At 40.5% G+C, this 22,676-nt stretch overlaps 1 protein-coding gene across 1 annotated transcript; it reads left to right on the forward strand.

Moving 5' to 3' along the window:
* Positions 1 to 17,952: 17,952 nt before the first annotated feature.
* LOC108098774 (EF-hand domain-containing protein D2 homolog) lies at positions 17,953 to 19,365 on the forward strand. Its single transcript, XM_017201908.2, has one exon. It carries the CDS (start codon positions 18,101 to 18,103, stop codon positions 19,211 to 19,213), a length of 1,113 nt encoding a protein of 370 aa, XP_017057397.1. The 5' UTR covers positions 17,953 to 18,100; the 3' UTR covers positions 19,214 to 19,365.
* Positions 19,366 to 22,676: the final 3,311 nt, after the last annotated feature.

Below are 22,676 nucleotides of genomic sequence, written 5' to 3' on the forward strand. Positions count from 1 at the left end.
CCCAATTGGAGCCATCGTTTAGTAGTTCATTTAAAATAAATTAACATGGAGTTACGCAGCATGTGCTCGTCCAGAATTAATTTACTGTAAGGGCAGTCAGCTCGAAAGATTAACCAATGCAGTCCAAAGCATTCCCTGCAATCAGTAAAGGTTTTTCACCCTCGGGTTGGGAAAACATCTCTTCGATACACAAAATTTCTGCCTAATTGATCAATACATTTTACTGCTACTTCCTTCCTTCCGCTGTTTTGTGTGTGTGTGTGTGTTTGCCATTTGAATAACGAATTCCGACGAAAGGGTTTTCCGCGCCATAAAAAAAAAGAATAAGGAAGCATCATGTGTACGCAGGGCTGAAGGCTTCAACATTAACTAAAATGGTTTAGGTATTTCGTTCGGGGAAACCTTCAACTTTAAGTTAAACAAGCTCCAAGAAAGGAACTGGGAAATTGCATAGAACTAAGTGCTGCATTAAAATTTAAAATACATAAGCTAATGTCATATTTAAAGCATTTTAAAGATAAGTCGTTAAAGAATTTATTGCCATCCCTGGCTGACAGCTTCGTGGTCTTGTACTCAAACTCAACCTCTGACTCGCCGCTGTGTTTGCTACCAATTTTCCATCTGCTGATTTCACGAAGAAAACGGCTGCGAAGAAATAAAAGGATCCGCCGAAATCGCGATTTGTAGCCTCTTTCCAGTGAACCGAATTTTGGCACGCCAGAAGACGTTCACTTATTTTTATTTACTCACCGGATTATGCTAATTTTTAAAGTGATTTAGAATAGCCAATACAAAACCAAAAGAAAAGGCCCGAAAGCCAGAAAATGACGGCGAAAGAGAAGAGTGGAAATTCGGCGGCATACTTGGTCAAATAAAAATAAAACGAGAATAAAATACAGTAAAATCTAATGGGGTGCCACGCCCACCGCTGTCAGCCCGCCCTGCTTAAATAGCCTGCATTGCGTGTGCTGCAGAATTTCCGTTGACGCACTTCCTGGCAAAAGAATCCCCTTTAAGGAAAATCAACGTAATTCTTCAAGTTTGATTTCGTGTGCTTAGCTGCGTGTTTGAGTTGGCTTACTTAACCGAAAGCTGCGGGTGGAAGAAGAAGAAGAAGAAAAGGGAGAAGAAGAGGAAATATATAGCACTGTTTGGGAGGAAAAACGAAAACAATAACAATGAATGTGCGATAATTTTACATTTTATCAAGTTTCGAGGGCTCTTTTTTCGCCCGTTCGCCATTCGTTGTCGTCGCCATTTTTTGTGCGAGCATTAAGCGGCTTTGGCTCTAAAGCCCTGCCACTTCACTTTGCCTTCAAAAAACCAAAAGAATAAAATGAGAAAAACACAAACACAAACACAGTGCACGAGGCGTATGGGTAATTTATAAAAAGTAACAAAATGTTACGTACTCGCCCCGTCGTCCAAAGGCAAATGTCACACACTGAGCTTTGGCGCCGAGCGAGGAAATTCAAATTCCCCGCCATCTTCCAACCGTAAGCAGCTTAGCAGGGGCGTAGCTACCGCCGTATATGCCGTATCAATTATACGGGGCCCCCGGGCCAAGGGGGCCCCCAAAGAGTGTAAGAGTGAATATTTAAAATTTGATTTTTATTTGTAAAATGGGTAAATAATGTGATAAATAAATATTTCTTCTCACAATATTTTGTATACCCTTGCAGAGCAAAAGGGTATTATAATTTCTGTCAGAAGTTTGCAACGCAGTGAAGGAGACACCTCAGACCCCATAAAGTATATATATTCTTGATCAGCATCACGAGTAGAATCAGAATACGTCTGTCCGTCTGTCTGTTTCTATGTAAACTAGTCTCTCAGTTTTAAAGCTATCTTGCTGAAACTTTTCCAAAAGGTGTGTAGTTATTGCACGCAGTATATACGTCAAAACGGGCCGGATCGGCCGACTATATCGGATAGCTCCCATACGAGAGAAGGAAATAAAAAATTCTCAGACCGTTGTTTTTGATCAGATCGACTTGATTTCTTCAAGATGGCGTTTTCTAACTGTTTTTGAATTTCGGATTAAATTTGATCAAAATCGGATAACTCTATCATATAGCTGTCATAGGAGCGATCGGAAAATATATATAGAATTAATGGAAATAAATTTATAATATCGTTGTTTTTTATCCCACGAGCATGATTTTTTGAATATCAAGTTTTTTAACAACTCTTTTACTGAGAAAAAAGTTTCATAAAAATTGGACAACTATATCTTATAGCTGCCATAGGAAAGATCGAAAAATCTATATAGAAATAACGGAAATAAAATTGTAACATCGTTGTTTTTCATCAGACAACCATGATTTTTGGAATATAGAGTTTTCTAACGAATCTTGAATACCGAATTAAATTTCATCAAAATCGGACGAGTATATCATATAGCCGTCATTTGAACAATAGTCGAAAATATAGAAAATGAATAGAAAAATCGTCTTAGCTTCGATGTTCTTTAGCCGGTATGTATTTTTTTCGACATATGACTGCAAAGGTATAAAAGCTTCGGTTTGCCGAAGCTAGCTTCCTTTCTTGTTTTCTTTTGTGAAAAATCTTTACCTCCATATAAGGGCCCCCAAAAAATTTTTTATACGGGGCCCCGACAAGGCACGCTACGCCACTGCAGCTTAGTGGTGTCTTCGGGGGAAACAGCTAGCATTTCTGTGGTTATATAAGTAATTCGATTATACGAATTTTACCAGAAAAGAAAAAAACGGGAGGAAACAGCAGAAAGAAGCAGAAAAGCCGCACGCATGGCGTTCATTTATAATTAATTAGTGGAAATTTTCGTTAATGGGCATCAAAATTAAACAAATGGGTTCATGCGTTTAGCCATTTAGGCTCACGCTGAGTGCCTGTACAAAGAATTTATTAACTGAATCAAAAACAAAGTCAAAGCAAAATAGAAAAAAATTCAAACATCCTATAATTTTTATTATTTTGCACGGGTGCATAAAATCGATTGAATATAATATACGTTCGGTTGTTTTTTTAGTCGTAAAAACATTTAGCGAGAAAAACTACACATCAATTTAATTAAATTTTCTGACCAATAAAAAATGTCAATTAATTAGAAAAAGTTGAATAATATATACCAAGTTGACTGTGCAGTTGTTTTTTTTTATCAAACGACACGTTTGGGCCAGCTCACTTAACCCACTACAGTGCTCAATTTTTTCCGCATTTTAATTTGTTGCGTTTCGTTGTCCGTCACTTAGAGACAGGAGTGCAAAAGTGAAAGCCGAGGGACAAGAGATGGAAAATTGCATTTTGAGTTGTTGCTTGTTATGTTTTCGTTTTTTTTTTTCAGTTTTGCTTACCATATGCATGGAGGCAAAGGACGAGGGGCGGAAGATGAAGTGGGCGGGGCAGCAAAAGGGCAGCCAAAGTGTCAACATGGCCGGCTGCCACCATGGAGCAGTTAAAGTTTTAATGACGGCGGCTCACATGCGGAATTTCACAAAAATTCATTAAAAAAGTATATTTTATTTTTACTGCCTACAAAAAATATCTATAAATTCCTATAATTTTTTTAGCACAACAAAATTTAATGCTTAAAAGCCATTAAGTTGAGTGTCTTTTATGGGGTAGTTTTACATTTATTAGTAAGCAATATTAAGCAAAATCCAAAAAATGAATGTTTTTAATTTTGTATGTTAGGTATTAATAATATAATAATGAATAACAAGCAAGCTATATTTTTTCCTAAGTGCATTGGTTGAGGAATGGGGTCTGTGGGCTGTCAGCAGTTAGAATGACATTAACAATTGTTGGCAATGCGGCAAAAGCAATTTTGTGCAATGAAATAAAAGGGCAAGTCAGCGACAGACAGAGATGGCTGGAAGGCAGACAGAGAGAGAGTGAAAGGGAAAGACAGAGAGAAAGAGAAAGAGAGACAGAGAGAGGAACAATGTCAGTTGTTAAATGTCATGTGGTCTAGTGGGGGTTTTATTCCATTTTTCGCTAGTAGTCCTGCCGTGTCCCTCGAATTCTTCGCTGACTTCTTCTAATTGCCGACCGTTGGCTGCTGCAAGTTGCTCGTTGTACGTTGCACGTTGCACGTCGCAGGTTGCAGGTTGCTGCTAGTAGTTAGCAGGTCGCAAGTTGCTGCTGCAATTAAGCAGCAACACGTCCGCGCGTCCTCACGCAGTTGCAATAAACAGGCAGCACTCTGCATATAAAATGTACTACTCGTAATTGAAGTGAAACTGCTTAAACATGAAATCAACTGCAATGGCAGAACGATTTTCTCTAATTTGCTGATGTGCATACAGATTAGAAGGTGCAAAAGAGGAAAAAGGGACTGTGTTTCGTTTCAGGACTTTCTCGTTTCTCCACTCGCTTATGGTAAATCAATTTAAAACCAATTTTCCGCAATGAGTGAAAAGTGAAAGAAGAAAGTCCCTGCGGTTGCCGAGCAAATGAGAGACGAAAACGGAAAAGCTTTGTTACTCGCCCGTATTAAATATTCATTACTGTAAGCTACTTCTCTCGAGTCCTTAAGACTGCAATTGCTGTGAGGGTGGTAGTGTTGGTTCCTCTTCTACTTTAGCTCTGTTTTTGGTGAAAAAGCTGTTTTTAAAGACATCGAATTCCAATTTCCTTTCGCCGGGCTACACGTTTTGCCATTTTGCAGAACGTGATGCGAATTTACACACACATAAAACATATGCAACAAGAGGCGGGGCCAAAGTGAAAAGACCCATATACGGAGTTTTCCACAAACACATGTAGAAACTGCGACGGAATGTGCTCAATGCGGCGTGTTAAACGCTTTGTTTCTGGTCTCAGCTCGACCAACTATGGCAGGTAATGTGATTTGTACTGGCACAAATTGGATTCAAAGTTAACCGCAAAGGTTTCTCAGAGGGCATTTGGTTCCCTATTGCGTTGGCACTATTGGTAACCTGTATGTCATAAATATGCTGAATATACATTACTTTTATACCCTTGCAGAGGGTATTATAATTTCTGTCACAAGTTTAAAATGCGGTTAGGAAGACACCTCAAGCCGCATAAAGTATATACTCGTATATTCGCAATCTGAATCGATCTAGACATATAAGTCTGTCGTCAGTCGTCTGTTTCTATTCCCTGACAAACTGCATCATTAGAAGAAATATTTGTATACGTTTAAGTACTTGCTTCTCCCCCTCAAAAAAATAAGCTTAAATAGACAAAAACTTCCAAGAAAAAGAATTCCTGAAACCAAATATATCTTCAGTTGTGTGACCTGCATGCTGTTATTTTTAAGCACGAGGAAAATTAAATTTGCATGCGTCAGAGGAAAGTGATAAGGAAAATGGAAAGGATGAGAGCACGCACTCTCGGTTGCGGAGAATCAAACTAATTAAAATCGAGGTAGCTGACAATTTCATTCCCTGCAAATGAATCGAAAACAAATAAGTGATTAAGCTTCGGAAAAACAGGGAAGCGGAGAAAAGGAAAAGCGCAGACAGTTTGCCTTTGGCAAACACGAACGAGCTTTCCAATGCCGAGCTGAAACAATCCATCTATCCATCCACCTGTCCTGGGCAAATGTTTGTGGGCTTGGGTCTTTGGGTATCGAGTGTGCGATTATGTCAAGTGTATTTAATTCCTGCCTTGCAGTTTCGTCGAAGGCAAACAAAGCAATCACCAGGCATCTGCAGTTGGGCTTGCTAGGTGTACACACTGCGTATGCACAATATATTAACATTTGCCAGTTCTTATCTTTGCCAAAGGTGCACGCTTCGATGAACCAAAAAACGTTAGATGGAATTACGAAATTAGCAAAACACTTGGATAAACATTCGAATCAGTTCGAGTGTGTGTTCTAGCGTGAATGCCACGCTGCACCTGCACCTCAAATTGTTGAAGGGAAGCAGCTTTCCACATGAGTAGCAAACTTTCATTAAGTGAAATGCTTGAAAGGTAAGTCATGGTTTGCATATAAGATGTATTTCTTCACTAAATGTTATTCGAGAAGTGCATACCTTAAACTTTATTTTCCTTAACTTCATATTCATTCAACATATTTTCTAGCTATCTATTCCATATTTCTTGTTTCCAGATCCATATTTAACGATGCCAAGCTCTTTGAAATTATTTCTAAAGCGAGGCTAAACTGTAATCCTCAGATCTTTGATAGAGGGGTTCTTTTTTATGGTTGGCCTTCAATGACAACCCTTTGCAGCCAGTCAGTCAGTCAGCTAGTCAGCCAGTTGACTGGCTCATTAACCCGGCTGCGTCAACACTTGGCGCTAGATATATCATCTCGCATAATTCTCGACGCTCAGGTGGGTACTCGTTCGCTTCACGGGGACTTGAGCTATTTAACTACATCCATCGCTGTTTGCACTTGCTCACTCGTTCGCTCGCTGGTTGGTTGACTGGCTGGCTGGCTGACTTGTTTGTCTGGTCCAAGTGTGTTGTATAAATATTTATTTGTGCGTCACGGACGGGGAAAAGCTCAGCTCGGGCGTATCTCCATTTTCTCCGGCAACCTAATGCCACGCAGTTGTGTCACATTTCAGCGATATATGCGAAACTAAATGACGTCAAGAGCAAGATTGCCATCTGGCTTGTTGTGCGAATGGCCCCTTTCCTCACCCATTTTCCAGATAAATATAATTTACTTACGCGCTGCACTCGAGGGTCTGATTTGGCATTCTGGCGCCTGACTTTATTGTTAGTCTGCAACTTGCTCTTGTTCCGTTTGCTCAGCCAACTCCCAAAGTCTCCTGCTTATTACAGCCAAGCCCACGTGCTCGAGTCGAGTTTTGGGGTTGTACTAAACGTATATGTACTATACGTACGATACTCAGTATGTAAATTTACCCACTATTGTCTGCGAAATCTCGAACGCAACAAGATGCACGGGTACGCGAACTTGACTCTGGGGCACGCTTAAGGCAAGCTTAATTTTTCATGCTGTTGGCAATAAACTAGTGAGGGTTTTCACACTTCCTCCCTCGCTTTGCTTTGGGCCCTCTATCAATTTCGCCTTGGAGCGCAGGCAAATATTTGCAGTTATTTGTCAGATTGCCATCACAAATTTAGGAAGTGCTTTCAAGGAGGCGGGTTTAGTAGTTAGCTAATTCCATTCCGTTGTTACAATAAATAAATAGTACCCCATCAATTATAAAACTGTAATTTAATTAATGGTTTCCAGTCGCAAAGGCACTCCCCTTTATCTAAACATAAATCTAAATCTAAATTGCAGCGATGACAAAAATCGTTGAAAACCCAATAAATATTGTTACATTTTTTCCCTCTAGTTTGAGTTATTTTGAGATGCCAGTAGCTCTAATTAATTGCCCTCCCCTTCCGGTATATCGTGAATCAACCCACTTATTGCCAGGCATGTCGCACACATTACTCATCCGCCACGTGCTCCAATCCCACACCCACACCCCCACCCCTCATCCTGTCACTCCGTTGCAAGCTGACGTGCAATTTCAATGGTCAATCAGAGCGTTCAAAGCAGCTTCCTCGCTCCGTTTTTTATGGCCATGACAATGGCAAGTGAAATTGCGCCAAGCCCCAAACGAAATTGCCAGCATCGATCGCCGGACGATAAGGACGCAAAGTGGGCGGGATTGTGCACCTCGAGGGGCGTGGCGGCGGCAAATCAATGATGCGAAGCTGAAGCTGGCTGTCTGGCAATGCGAATGAAATGAAGCAGCTGCTGCAATTCGGGCTTGCCGTTGCCACAATAAGTTTATGGCTCACCATCTGTAACCGTATCTACAGGATTCGCGGCTCTATCTACAAGATGCATCTGCAACTGTTTCCGTATCTCCAACTGTATCTGCAACTGTATCGGCAACTGCAACTGCAACTGCATGTGCATCACCTGCAGAGTGCGTGACTCGTTTTCGTTTATTTCATGCTCGGCTTGTGGGCGAGCGAGTAAGTAGAATAATTTCCAAATTTGACAGCAGACATATGAGCAACCACGGGCCTTCAGACTACCTTCCACCTGTCACGCCTCCGGCTGAAATGCCACCGGTAACTGCCTTCCACTGAGGTAACGTATGCCGAACGGAAACTCGAACGGAAACGTTCACGGGCGGCGGAAAAGTGGGTGGTGAGTGGGCGGTGAGTTTCCACCGACTGACGAGGTCATGCATCCAATGACGAAAAGCCCCAGTCGTCTCTCTCACATTTTTTTCCTTCCACCTTTCTCCCGTGGAGATGCAAATGTATGCATGGCTGGGATAGTCAATGGCATAAAAAAGGGGATATCGTAAAACGTATAGCCGGAACGAGTTTCCGTATCCTATTAAGTGTGGAAATTACTTTCATATGCACATTTTGATTTCCTAGCTGCACTCCACCGATGCTGTCATGGCTGATGTGGCCATTTTCCCCGAGGGAAATGCCCGGAAGGGGAAATGGAGGCTGGCTGAAAGGGTTGCTGGTGTGCAAGGCTCTAGATTTCATGTGGATTTTGTGAGATTTACCGACTTCAAAGCGGACAAAAGTCTAAAAATGTTTTAAATTGCGGTTATATTTCAGATTTAACCTCGTGACTTTAAGGAAACAAAGAAATTCTCTCTTGTATTACACTTTTTTGAATAATCCTTCATGAAATAATCCATTTAACATTTCCATAAGTGCAAAATAATTCCCTTAATAAATTAAATAAAAACAGTCCCACGTGAACTTTCCCTACCTATTTAATTAAACATCATTGTGTCAATAGAATTGTTAAATATAAAACAATAGGAAGCCGAATTGCATTAAGAGACTACATCGTGTAAACAGTGAAAAGCTTGTTCAAATTGAAAACATGCTCTTCTGCCATTGTTCCTTTCTCATAATTAAATTGTTATTTGTCTTACTCGCTGTCATCCGCAATATTTAATGCTAATTAATGCAATAAAATCCGGTGAAAAATAATCCGAAATTATGGAAATATTGGTCATGCGCAGGATTTTTTGTCTTCTCTTGATTTATCGTAATCAAATCTATAAATTTACATGTTTCAATTCAAATACAAACTCCGATCGGGCTCATAACTTATCTCACAGCATTTCAATAAATCAGCAAAACCAATGATGTTTAAAATTAGCAATTGTCGAAAAAACAACAAAAAATACGAGGGGCTGAAGCAAATAATAATAAACCTTGTTACCGTGACCATATAGGCCAAATGAAATATAACACAAGAGGAAAAACGAAAGCGAATCGGGAAAGCGAAAGCTAAATAACACGTAGAGCAAAACAATAATAATAAAATAGAGCACAGAGGGGGATATCACAGCCCAAAAAGGCATCTATGATAGGAAAAAGGAGGGTTTGGTTTCAGTTTAGTTTAGTGAAAAAACGCAGTACTTTATACCCTTTTTTCTGTTTGGAAAAACAAACACAAGAGAGTTGAAGAATAAATTTAAAATTATTAACAATATTTATGTTGCAAGTTAAGATTTCAATTACCCTAAAAATATTTTTTTGAACTAATATATTTGCCTAAAATTATAAAATTTAAATCTCCATATTTATATACAATATCTCAATACAATTCTTAACTATCCTTCAGATAGAGTATTTGACAAGGAAGAACAGGGAGCCTGGCCTGCGTTTTCTTTATGCGATAAACCTTTACACTTCATTAGGCTTTGGAAATTTCATGCTCGAACAGCTTTGGTGCTGCAGCAGTGGCATCAATGGGTTAAGGAACCAACAGGACGCAGGCCCTTCGCAAAAAGGCACCGTTCAGTGTTTAATCAATGAATCAGATGATTCGGCCGATTCTGCCCCACTGTCCATCAGTCAGCATGCAAAAAGCGAAGGATGGAAGGGATCCATCGATGATTGCTAGAACAGTTTTTACACCCATTGCTCCATTCAATTTTTTTCCTTTTCTTTCTTCTTCGAGTATTTTGCTCCTTGCGAAAGTTGTTTGCACATTTCACTTATAACCAATTTTTCAGGAGAAACGGGCTCAACTTGGTGACATTCCGTTGACTTTCAAGATGCCACGACCAATGTTGCGTATACGCAATATTGTAAATTATTCGCCCAACATATGAGAGTGGAAAGGTGGTGCAGTGTTGCAGCGAAAATAAATACAAAAAAAGAAAACATATTGCAATTCAATGGGAAATATTTTTGTGTGCGTACCGATGTGGAAGTGTGTGGATCGGTGAGGTAAAAATAATTGCACGTAAAAGTTTTTTAATTAAAAACTACGCGTGACTTGTGTCAAATGTGCGTGAAAGGTGGCAAAAAAATGAAAACATAATGGAAAACTCTGATAAGATGGCTGTGCAACAGTAAAACTTAAAGTTAAAGTTTTCACGAAGAGAAGGAAACCTTAACCTGCCAACTGAAATTCTGGAGAATTTCTCCAACTTGCGAAACCAATCAAATGCAGACAACTGCCAACTGACAAATCCAAGCCAAATGCCTCTTACGAAATACGTAATGGTAATGAAGAGGTGGCAAGGTTGCGAAAGCCAACTTAAGATATTTTCCATAAGAGGAGGCGTTATTAATTTTAAACGCCCGCTGAGCTAGGCCCGCCAACAGCAGGTGGCCAAGAGCGTAGCCCAAGATGGTCGGGAAAGCGCCGGAAAATTGGTTGGGAAAATTCTTAAACGGACTGTGTGGTGCGAGGGCTGCTTTGTATTCAGGCGCTCATTCATAAATTTTGTGTCATAAGCGCGTGAAAATGGTACAAGTATTTGAATTTAATTATGAACTGTGTCACTGGAAAAGACAATGCGCCTGGGACAGCGACTCCAAAGTCGTTTTGATAAATGGCACACACATAGAAAACTCGTGAAAGAGACAGTGATAGTTAGAGGGACAGAAGAGAGAGGAGAAGAGGAAGAGGGAGCAAAAAAGGAGAAAGAAATGGTGAAAGTGAGGCGACAGTTCGCTCGGGTTGCCAGTGTCATCCGAAGCTGGCTAAAAATGCTATTCCTGCATTTCATTTTTATCTTGCTGGCTGCGATGTCTCTTCACAAATACAGCTAAGGTCATAATAATGGATTTTGGCCTTGGAAAATCTTAATTTAATATACATGAATAAATTTAGTATATATGAATAGATTAAATATTCATCGCATGGTTTTATTTATAAATTAATCATATAGCAACTTCTAATTTAATGAATATTATTTTTCTGACAGCATTTGTTCGCACAATATACTCTGCACGTATACGTTTTTTATAAGAATATTATTTACCTGCATGCTGGCCCATTACCTCCCACTTCCCCTCCCCCTTTTGTATTTTTTTTTATCCGCCCACTCAAAGGGTTACGGCTGAGTGCCGCCTGACAGCGGGTGTGGCTCAAAGGAAACGCCTCACTGCATGCAACAATGTGCAGGCCAACGCAAACCGGCTGACAAGGGTTAAGGAGGAGCAGGGTGCAGGAGGCACAGGATCGGGTTAAGCATCAGCCGAAGTCTGCTTTTCGCCTGTGTGCCTTTGTGTGTGTGTGATTCTGGGTAGCGGAAAAATGAACAACTTGACTTTACACCTTATTGCAATTTACTGTAAAACTGCACACACTGCTGGGTGCATTTTGGCCCGTTTCCGTTTACTTTTGGCCACCGTTTGCCTTTCCCTTTCTTTTTTTCGGCTGGCTGTCATACACAATTATGCACTTTTGGTTGCTGGGGGATCGAAATCTGACTCAGCACTTCGGAATACGTTAAGTGTTGCCCAAATATTTAATTACAGAACTTAACAGAATTGGGAAAAGATTATAGCCATCACAGCATCTTATTTATTTTCCATTTAAAATGGGATAGCTTTTCATAGTTTTCCTGCAACCCTTTCCTGAAATTAATTGAAATAGTTTCAAATACCATTTTATCATAAAGAATCGACATAAACTGGTGCTCAATAATGTGTCCATTAACACTAAGTAAACGACAGTTTTATGAAAGACTTTCAGAGAGTGAACCGTATGACTTTCATAATATTTTAGCGATACAGAATTACGTAATTCCATTACGTTATCCAATCAGAAGGCAACCGGTGAACATATGGGACAGTCACACATACACACAAAGGCGTAAACACACACAAGGAAGTGGAATACTGGCTCCTGGCACAGGTTATGCCATTAAATTGCAATTCCTTTCGATTTGTGCTGCGTTCCTCGGCCATTTATCTCTCCCCATCGAGTTGTTCTTGTGCTCCTTTGGTTAACATTGAGAGAAACAGAATAAGTTTGGTGAAAATGTGTACATTTTTATTTAAAAGTCTTAACTTTTAAGTCTTAATCAGAAAAAAATGTTTGTATTACCAGCTCAGGAAATCATATTGTGAGATACTAAAAGACTTGAACCGTTTGAACCGTTTCCACTATCACTTACTGTTTTATAACTTGGTAATGTTTTTCTCTCAGTGCACTATCCTTCTTTTTGCATGTGTGACCGTGTGTGTATTTGTGCCATCTTCCAGGGCTGAATCCCTTAATCTGCGTCGTGTACTTGACACAAATGCCGCCTAAAAACAAAAACAACGGCAGCTAAGGTTTTATGTAAAGGCACACACACACACACAAACACACAAGGAAAGGTGAAGCTGGAGCGGACCCAAAGTGGAAAAAGGACGGCACTAGACGCTGCACTTTGCATAAACGTAAAAAGGCAGCAGGATGAACTTACCCATATGCAGCAGCCATCCGGAGTTGCTTGTGCATAAATCTTGGCGCTGAAATTCATGCAACACATTTGTATACCACTCCCCATTTGCATGAGTGTGTGTGTATGTGTGTGTTGGCCAAGACAATGCCAGGTGAAATCAACTGCTGTTGGCGACAGCATAAAAAGGTAGGTAAAAATAATAACGTAAAGGGAAATGCGCTGCCTTTATTAATTCTAAATCAGTGCGGAGCATGGAAATTGAATGCAGCAAGAACATCTGAATTTTTCCATTACCCGGAAAACCCAGGAAAACCTTGCAGCGGAAAAGAAACGGAAACATTTGAGAGCGCTCTCAGGTTGCCGGCGCCTGATGAAGTGCATTTTCAGGTGTTGCCATTTGTTGCTATTAACGGGTGAATGGCGGGTGATTGGCACCTGGCGGAGAGTTCAACGAGTTCAGCAAACAGCCGCCACAAGCGGAAGCGTTGGCCAACCAAACCTAATTCTGGCCCAAATACTTTCCGCCTTTTCTAAGCCGCGCACTTTGCATGCCGCATCACGTACAAAAGCCACTGCGGGAAAAGTTGAAAAGTAAATATATTCAAGCCCCACAGAGGGAGAGGATTAAAAAAAGTTCATAGAAGCTTTTACAGAATTATTCAAAGAGTTTGAGAGTTTTTTTTAAACTAATTATTAGGATGGCTATTTTGATGAAGCATATCTTCAAGTGACAGCAAATTTAGTTTGTTTTTTTTTTCAGTACACTCGCGACACCAGAAACCATGCATCGGCATTAAATAGGCAATATGCTTAGACCTTTTCAGCCACAACAACTTCTGGGCCATAGAAACTACAATGGGCACAATGGCGTGCCATGCCCAACGTTGCGTATGAGTAATGTGCGCATTTCTTTTCTCGTTTTTGCTTTTGCCAGTGCTGCTACTTTATCTTATTTCTTATACTGTTTTTTTTTTGGCTTAAAATAACATTAAAGTTATCTTTAAAGCTATATCTTTAAACTATTCAAGCATGATCTGGATTTTATCAAATGAACTCCTTCAATAAAACAACTTAAGTTCAGCGATAAAATCACTACTGTAGGTACTTTTTTAATTTTTTAGTTGAATTGTAGAGCGGCTGGCATCACTGTTTCTATCCATCTGTCTCTGGTGGGTGCAAGTGAGTGGGGTGTAGTGTGTAGCTGAAGACTAGAAAGTAGTTTTCAATTAGCTCTGTCCTGATAACAAAACCCATTGAGCAGCACTGAGTGCTTTGTTTTGCGAAATACTTCCTCGGGGAGGTTCGGTATCTCGGATTCCTTTCAGGAGAAAGCAATAACGAAAAATTACCTCAGATAGTTGATGAACTAAAAAAGGGAAAGATCCCTTTATTAAAGTGTGTTAATATTCAGACTCCTCTTATATTACAAAATATTTGATTACCTTTGCTTAAGTTTCACATCGTATCCTACTTATTACAGGGTATTCACCATTCGTTTTGTTATACTTTACCCACTTCTACAGCTTGATGCGGCTGGCCAAGTTGGATTTCAGTTGGGCAAAACAACTGCAAAAACAGAATCATCTGCTGGGGGCCAATTCGAACCGGTTGAGTAGGCAGTAGGTGAAGATAGAAAAAGAGGCAACTGCGGACTGCGGCACATTTGTTTTCATCGGCAATTGGCAAGTGAAAGCTTTTAGCGCGAATTGTGCACGGCAATCACTTCAAATGGGGAAGAAGTCGAAAGCAGCTTCCGTGGATCTTCTTCCCTCCTTTTTCCATCGATTTGTCTACATCGCAGGTTGATGCTGAATTTTTTTCAGCCTTTTCAGTTTTTAATAATGGGTGCTACGATTTTTTACGAAGGGTTTTGAGCCTTATTGAAAAAACAAAAAAAATTAAGAAAATGCGTGCACATAGAAATTAATTTAATTTTGACTATACTCGTTTATTAAAATTTAAAATAATACATACATAAATTTTCTTTTAAGTTTTCACTATAAAAATGCCATTAAGTTACTCTCTCGTTCAGCTCTTTCAAAAGAGCGTCTGGAGTCTACCATTAAAATCCTTTCCACAAAGTATCCTTTTGGCCACCTGTTTCAACTGGTCGAATAATTCGCCACAAAATGCTAAGCAGATTACTTTTAATGCCTCAAGCGTAACGACTGCGGCAGTTAAATTTTGTGTTCGCCATTGGATCCACAGGATGTAATGCAGTAGTAAATTTTTTAATGCCCTTTATGCCCTGATTCCGCGCGTTAAATCAAATTCCGGCTTACCCAATCAAGGCGTTCATGTTTCCCTTTGGTTTTTTTCCTTTTTTTGGTGAGCCTTTGGTGCGGTGATTATTTGAGCATTGACTCCAATTGACTTCGGGTCACCGGGGGGCTGGTGTCCTGCCAGTGGCTTGATTAATAAAGCCCCGGGTCCATCGTCGAATTTGTTTTATTCATAAATTTATAACCGTCGGCCGTAACGAATGGCAGCCGTTTGGCGAATGTTTTATTGCGTACATAAATTGCAATTAGTCGCAGTTTCCCCGTCGGGATAAATGTGAGCACACGCATGTCGTCGCCAGGGAGAAACTGCCACTCGAATGACGAACTGGCCGACCGGCTAACATCGACCCCTCGGCACCTCGGTGGGTTAACCAAACCAAACATCAATTGACTTATTAATGTTTGTTCTGCCTGTCGGGAAAACCCGGGCAAAAGGAAAAAAAAAAAAATCTGAAGCCAAGACAGAGTCGCCCCAATTGGGTTCATGTGGTGCCCGTTGGGATATTTCGATGGTCCGCTCTTCGCCGCAGTCACGTCTGCATTTAATGTGAAATTATGACTTTAATGGCCCTACAAATGTATTCTAGAGAAGGAACTGGACGCATAACCTTAATTTTTTATTCATTTTAGGGGGTGACTTAATTAACGGGCAAAGGTCAACGCATTTGGGGGAATATTAAGTTTGAAAAAATGTTGTCTCTTATAATTAAAAACACTGGCGACCAACCCCAACATAGAAAAATACATAACTTTAACAACAATTTTAAATTAAAAAAACTTTATTTTATATTTGTGTGCGAGAAAAAGTTGAATAAGAAAATGACACTTGCAGCTCTTGAAATGTCTTAAAAGTATTGATAAAATAACCAAAGTCCGGCAAATGGTGAATGGCCATTTGATTGATTGACTTTGGCCTTTCGTATGTGTGCTTCATGTGTGTTTCAAGTGTGCTTATGTGGCGCCGCAAAGAAGCATGCTACTTTTTTGCTCCACGGATCCCGCCTTTCACATCCTCTATCTGTGTATTTGCGCTGGGGTTTTTGGGCAGCGGTTGCCTTTTGCGCTGTAGGCAAACGCAATGTAAAAACATTTAAGGTTTCAATTAAGTGAAATCCCAAACGGCCAAAAAAATAAATGGGCGAAAAAAGGCAAGGGCTCCGAATGACTAAAGATGTCCGGGAATGAGGCAGAAATTTTTCGAGCAATCAATTTGGCTTTTCAGGCCAAAGAAAAGGGAAAAAGCAAATGTATATGTATGTCGGGTTAAGCTTATGTATTTTTTTTTAGTAAGAGCTAAAAACTGGAAGAAGTGTTTTGGGCTTTAAACTGGTTCTTTTTGACAAACGGTTGCTGCAGATGGCAAAAAAAAAGTGAAGGACCATCATCCTTTCCATCACATGTCAAAGTTTAGACTGTAACAGTCACTTGAGTTATATTGAGATTTATTATTCCTCGGACCGAAGTTTCTCTCCTGTTCCAATCATTAATTATGATCGACCGGCAGTCACTGGTTTTATTTGTTTTGATCAAATGTTGCAAGGCTTTTTGGCTGCAAAGTATGCGTCAGCCTGCATTTCAATTTCACTTGCAGTTTTTTATGAACTGCCCAAAACTCGAACACTGGCAAAAAAACGATTCTTGGCCTTTGGCCAACTCTGCTTTTGTGGGTGTTTCCACTTGCAAGGGGACTTTGTTTCCCTGCTTTATTTTCACTGGCTTAAGAAATCAACAACTTACACTTTCTCTGGGCGGAGCAGCCTCCGAGCCAGTTGTTTTGACACTTTTGGGGCAGGCCAAAAGTTTCCGTTGCCAGATTGGAGGCATTTTCCCGTGGAAGTGTTCCAGAATCGAAAATCTCTCATACGGTTGTGGAAACCTTAATAGATCTTGGGAAAAATATATAAACATTCAACTGTTTTTCAATAAATTCACTCGCATTTTTGCACATGCAAACGTTTGTTGTCAAATTTAAGGGATGTGTTTTGTATTTATGTTTAAGAACCCATTCCCTTACTGTTTGGGGACCTTTTTTCGAGGAACGGTTTTTTGGCGTTTTATCTGGCCGTCGATTCCTTGGCTTAACCCAGTTTTCAGGCAGTTGCGCCAGTCTCGGTTGCGCCGGAAATTTTATAATCAGCATTCTCGAAGTGGGGAAAACTTTGCTATGTAAATTAAATGCCGAAGCCCGAAACTTTTTGCTGACATTTCTCGCCGGTCGTTCTTCTTGTATGGCTAAACCAGGAAACAAAAAAAAAACCCAAAACAAATACGAGTGCGGAGAAACAAAAAATGCTCGCATATATACGTGATACGTACACTTTTTTATTGTCGCCGGGCCAAAGGCACCGGCAAATAAATGTGGTTTAAACATGACAAGTCGCCGTGGGCTGCCAGCTCGTTATCACCAAATATTTTTGCACACGAAATGAGTGAATAAATAAGCCGGGTGAAAAAAAAAGAAAAGCGGAGAGGAGAACACGGCAAATAGCTTCTGTGAAAGTCGCTGGGGATCAGAGGGTATATTATATAGCCGCAACCAAGTCGGCTTGGGTCGCCGTTTATGGTCGTCACTTTTTTGGCCGCTTGTTTGGCAAATAAAACGTGAAATGTCAGCCAGCCAGTCAGTCAGTCGGCCAGTTAGTCAGTTGGCCGGTCCGAAAGCCAAACAAAAAGAGTAACCAATAAAAGCTTAATTAACTGTTTATGGCCATGGCATGTTAACAGGGCCCGCAACGAAACAGACGTGCACAAATTCGTCCTTAGTCATTAATCTCAAGTGGACCGGGCACTCAGGACCCCGACCGTAAAAAAAGCTGGACTAAAGCCATTCAATCAGTTTAATGAACAAACAACCTCGGCAACTAGTAAACATGCTTTGCGGGTAAAAAAGTTATAGGGGATTAACATACGTAAAGTTCCTATGCGTTTTTTAAATGACTACACAATTCCCTTTTTCATTTCAGAAAACTAAAAATAATTAATCAAATAAATCAAAATTATTCATCTGGAGGTTTTAAACTTCCCAACTTTTTTCTCTTTTTAACAAAAACTTCGTTGACCTTACTGTCACGGGGCTAAATAAAAAGTACATCAAATACTTTAGGCAACACATACAGGAAGCAACAAATTTTAAATCCAAGTTTTATACTTTTGTAATTTTTTAGATCTTTTGGTAATAGATCTGCTTTTTCGCTATCGCAACTTTTGATTATGTCTGTGGCAATCAGCGTCAGGGACGATTTCGAAATCCCAAACGAAAGTCAAAATTCGGTCCGAATTGATCGGAAAATCGAGACAGAAAAGCGGAAGGAGGTTGGGGATTGGGAAAAGGTTTACAAAACGCACCAAAATTTCAAAGTTCAAACGGTTCCCGACCAAAACTTGGAGGTCGCAGAGGTAATAATCAAATCTGAAGAAGTTCCAGAGTATCAGGAGGAGTATTCAGAGGGAATTGAACTTCCTGAACTGCGCGAAGAAACTGAAATTACCAATGACGTAGAATTCTCGGAAGACAACAGCTTTGAAGAGGAGGAGGATCTGTTTTCCTGCTCATCGTTTACATCCTGTTGCTCCTACAAGGCTATTCGACAATCAATTCTTGGGAGAGAACAACGGGACGCCTCCACCGTTTGTTTAAAGAGTCGGGATTTCGACCCAGAGCAGAATCAATTAGAAGAAATCCCCCCTTCTGAAGCAGATTTAACCCATAATTCCTCCTCCGTTAAGATCGTAATGGAAAAGAAATCGATTAGATTCACACCGGAAAGCAGCGATGGTGACTACGATATCACTTTAGAAGAGGTCCACCAACAATTCTCATCCTGGTTCAAGCGCAGTGAAATCGATGCTGCCTACTCCAGCTTTCAGCAGGTGGACGAGAATCTGGATGGGTTCATTGGCCTGGGAGAACTGAAGAGATTCCTGGAGAAGCTGGAGATGCCACAAACCCACTTGGCGGTCAAAAGGGTGATGACCCATGTGGTTGGCAAGCACGAGGAGCGGCTCAACTTCTGCCAGGCGCTAATCATCCACGGAACTTTGATAAACCGTCTGGAATTAAGGAAGTGGAGTCTGCAGGATCGCGAGTACCGGCGTTTGGCCATGGCAAAAGCGGTCGATGTTTCCCAAGTTGGTGTAAGTGGAGCAAAGCAGTTCTTCGAGGCCAAGATAGCCATGCAAACGGAGCCTATTGCTTCAAATTCAGCTCAACCGATGGCCAGGATTCCAGTTGCCAACTCCCCGGACTCGCAGAATACCAGATCCAAAAGCGGGCAATTCAAGTCCGCCGCCGCCATTTTTAAAAAGCTCGAAAGCGAGCAATAATTAACCAGCTGAATGATTTTTGTGTCCAAATTTTAAGTTAAACTATAATGGAAAATTCTTCGTTTTGAAACAGGTTGACCTTGTGTCTACTCTATAACTTCCATAATTTATTTGCCAATAAAAAGCGATCCAGGAACGCAAAAGCTGCTTAAGTGACCAATCAAATGTAATTGCCAGGTTACAAAAACAATACCTCCACTTCTGATACTCCTGCTTTTCGAGGGCAGGCCACTTTTCAATTTTATTTTCCTTATTCGAGTCCTTAGCAATATGGATGGTGATTTGGCTTTTTTCTAGCCAAGAAATATATTTTAAAAAAATTATTGGGAAGGGATGAAGGCCAAAAAGAGAGAGCAAAATTAGAAAATCACAATGCTCATTCGCTTTTAGCTTTGTTTAATTTTATTTCCAAGTGAATAAAGTCTGTTTGGTTTCCGGCCTTTCCTTGTCGCCAGGCAATTCTGTATTTTCTCTGCTTCCGAATCGAAAAATCAGCACCACTGGCAGTTGCTAGTTGGAAATTGGCTGGGGCAACGACTCCCCGAGGAGCGAAATGTGCGCCACACACGCCAAGTGGCAAGTTGTGCGACTTTTCCGGAAGTTGCCCGGCGGCCTCCAGTCTTCGGGCCATAAAAATATTTTCGTGCAAATAATTTGCGCTCTTAACTACGCGGGGTATTTCGATATGCATTTGCATACTCCGTGGCCCACCATCACCGCCAAGCCAAACCAAACCGAACCAAACTGAACCGAACCGAAAAAGGTGAGCGATCATTTGCACAGGATATCAAAAAGTTGGCCTCGCCAAAATCGCGGCACGCCACACAATTATGCTGCCATTAGGGGCTGTGTGCTAATATTTACAACTGATTTGGTCGAAGGCCTTCCCTCTATTGAGTTTACTGGCCGCACGCCATATACAAATTAAAACAAAAGCGGCGGACGCTGCGTATACGCAATATCGCGGAAAATGGTGTAATAAAAATCTAGCTAAAGTCATGCGAAAATAATGAGCATAAGCAGGAAAGGCGTTGGCGGGCATGGGGAAATAGTTTTCAAATTAAAATAAATGCCGCAGCTGAAACAACTTTTATGTGCCCACCAGCAAAGGGGGTGGGGAAAATTGGGGAAAGCGGTCGGAAAAGCGGCAGGACTTTTCCTCCTTCGCTGCTGCTGCCGCTGCTGCTGCTCCACTCTCAGCCCGGCAAAATGCCATGAAAGTAAATTCACTAGAAAATTAATTATGAACGACGATGGCGATGGCAGCGCTGATGGTGACGTCGTAAGTGAAACCAATGCAGCGTTTAGCGGAAAAGCAGGGGTCGCCGCAGGGTTAAGGGACGGGCAAAGGGGGGCGAAGGGCGTGGTCGTGGAGAAAGGGCATGACCAGCCATACCTTCTAATGGCATTGCCATCAATTTCGCTCAATTGCTCGCACAATCGCATCTAATCACGTTGGAACAACCACACCGAAAAAATAATAATAGGGCAAAAGAAGAAATTGTGATTCCTGAACGAAATTATACCTCTTATTTATAAGATTTTTTTATTAGTTATTTTGATAAAAACTAGAATTCCTTCAATGCACAGGACATTTCTACCATTTTCTACATTCTACTTTTAACATAAGTTAGGCTACTTAACTATTATATCAGTGTGTTTATATAAGTCAGAATGAAGATGTTGTTTTCGTACTTCCCTTTTAATTTTAGCCCAAAATCTTAGTCAGGAATGCCTTTCCGGGCCAGGGATCCACTACAACTTCTGGATGCCCTGACAAAATGTTTACGGTTATTGCTTTATGGCCGCCTGCGCAAGTGTGTGTGCGTGAGGCTCTTCATATGTGTGCGTGTAAGTGCGTGCGTGTGTGCGGAGGATGTGAAGAGGGAAAAGGGTCACGTGTCAGATGTCATTGACATGGTTTGCCTTGCCTTTAAGCGTTTGCAAACAAACCAACACAAACACGCGCGCGGATGAGAGGCTGGGCGCCGAAAAGTATGCCACGGTTTTTGCCTCATTTGCGCTCAACTCAACTTTTTCTGGCCCATGGAAAAAACCCGCCAGTACGTACAGAACTTACCACCCACGCTTTGGACCTCATCCCAGCTCACTCACTGCCAATTGCAATTAGTTGATGTAATAATTTCTGGCAGCTGCGTAGGATCTTCGTCCTCCGTTCATAATTGACAGGAGCCGAGATACAGAGTCTAGTTCTCCGGGGGATACACTCAGCCGGGGGACAAAAGGAGGAGGATATATAGGGGCACATGTCAGACCTGTCGACATGTCTTAAATTCAATGTCACCCGGGGCACGAAGTCATATCCTGTGTGTCCGGTATTTCGACTCCATTGTGCTTTGCATACACAAGGAATAATGATTGTCGTACGTGATCAGGTGAACAATTGCCCATCAAAAATTCATCTTTGAATACTGTTATGAATTCTAAATACAGAATTTTTAAAAAAAGTAGTGCAGATAAAAATAATACTTTAAATATTATATATAATTTTTAATGCTGTTTTTTTTTTCTGTGCAACACATTGTCACTTTGACACTTTCAACAACCCAAAATGAAATATTTAACTCACGCCCCACTTTCAACCCTTTTCACTATTGAGGAAAAAACCAGAGAACCCTTCACAAAAAACATTTTCATATCATATTCCCCATGTGCGTGGACTTTAAAGGCAGAAACCTGCTTTTGTATTAAGAAGTTTAAATTCAGGTCAACGCAGAGGTCAGACCCAAAGGGAAAGAATAGCTTGGAGTCCACTTTCAGGCACGTGGTCGAATAATTAGAAACTTATACATTATTATTGCAGGAAACATACCGATTGTTACCAATTAAAATATTCCCACAAATATTGACTAACATAATAAGTAGGTTTTTACTCCATTAAGTGATTTTATTTTAGACACATCTAACTAAAGTTTAAACAAATTCCCCTGTAAACCAATCAGACAGAAATAGAAAACTTACAAGATAAAAATAAAACAATTGAAAATAAACAAATTGATTTTATTGTGGGTATGGCAAAAGATTGACCTGCAGCAAAATTTTCGCAAGAGGAATGTTGAATACAAATTTAGATCGATATTGAGGGGTTGGAGTTCTAATGCTGAAACTATGCTTTTGAGTTCAAAATGGAAACTGTTAGGTGGAAAATAACAACTCCAGCAAAACATAAAATTGGAGCTAAAATAGTTAAGGCCAAATATTCCAAAAATTGCTTTTCCCTCGGTTAAAGTCGAAAAATGGGAGGTTCATTCTAATAAACTTGCAATGCGATGAACTTAGCGTGAATTTAATTTTCTATTGGATTTTGCACCTTAAAAGAAAACTGTTTCAACTGGAATGTAAAACACTGAAACAAATAATAATTATTAATTACATAGCATGGCTTACGTTAGCAACAATGTAGTCTTATAAACTTAATAAAATGCCTCAAAAATTTTAATTT

Source organism: Drosophila ficusphila, unplaced genomic scaffold (assembly GCF_018152265.1).
Source record: "Drosophila ficusphila isolate 14025-0441.05 unplaced genomic scaffold, ASM1815226v1 contig_791, whole genome shotgun sequence".
Classification (NCBI taxonomy): domain Eukaryota; kingdom Metazoa; phylum Arthropoda; class Insecta; order Diptera; family Drosophilidae; genus Drosophila; species Drosophila ficusphila.

Excerpts from the sequence above, each read along its gene's own strand:
- LOC108098774 (XM_017201908.2), top strand. The coding sequence starts at position 18,101 with ATGTCTGTGGCAATCAGCGTCAGGGACGATTTCGAAATCCCAAACGAA.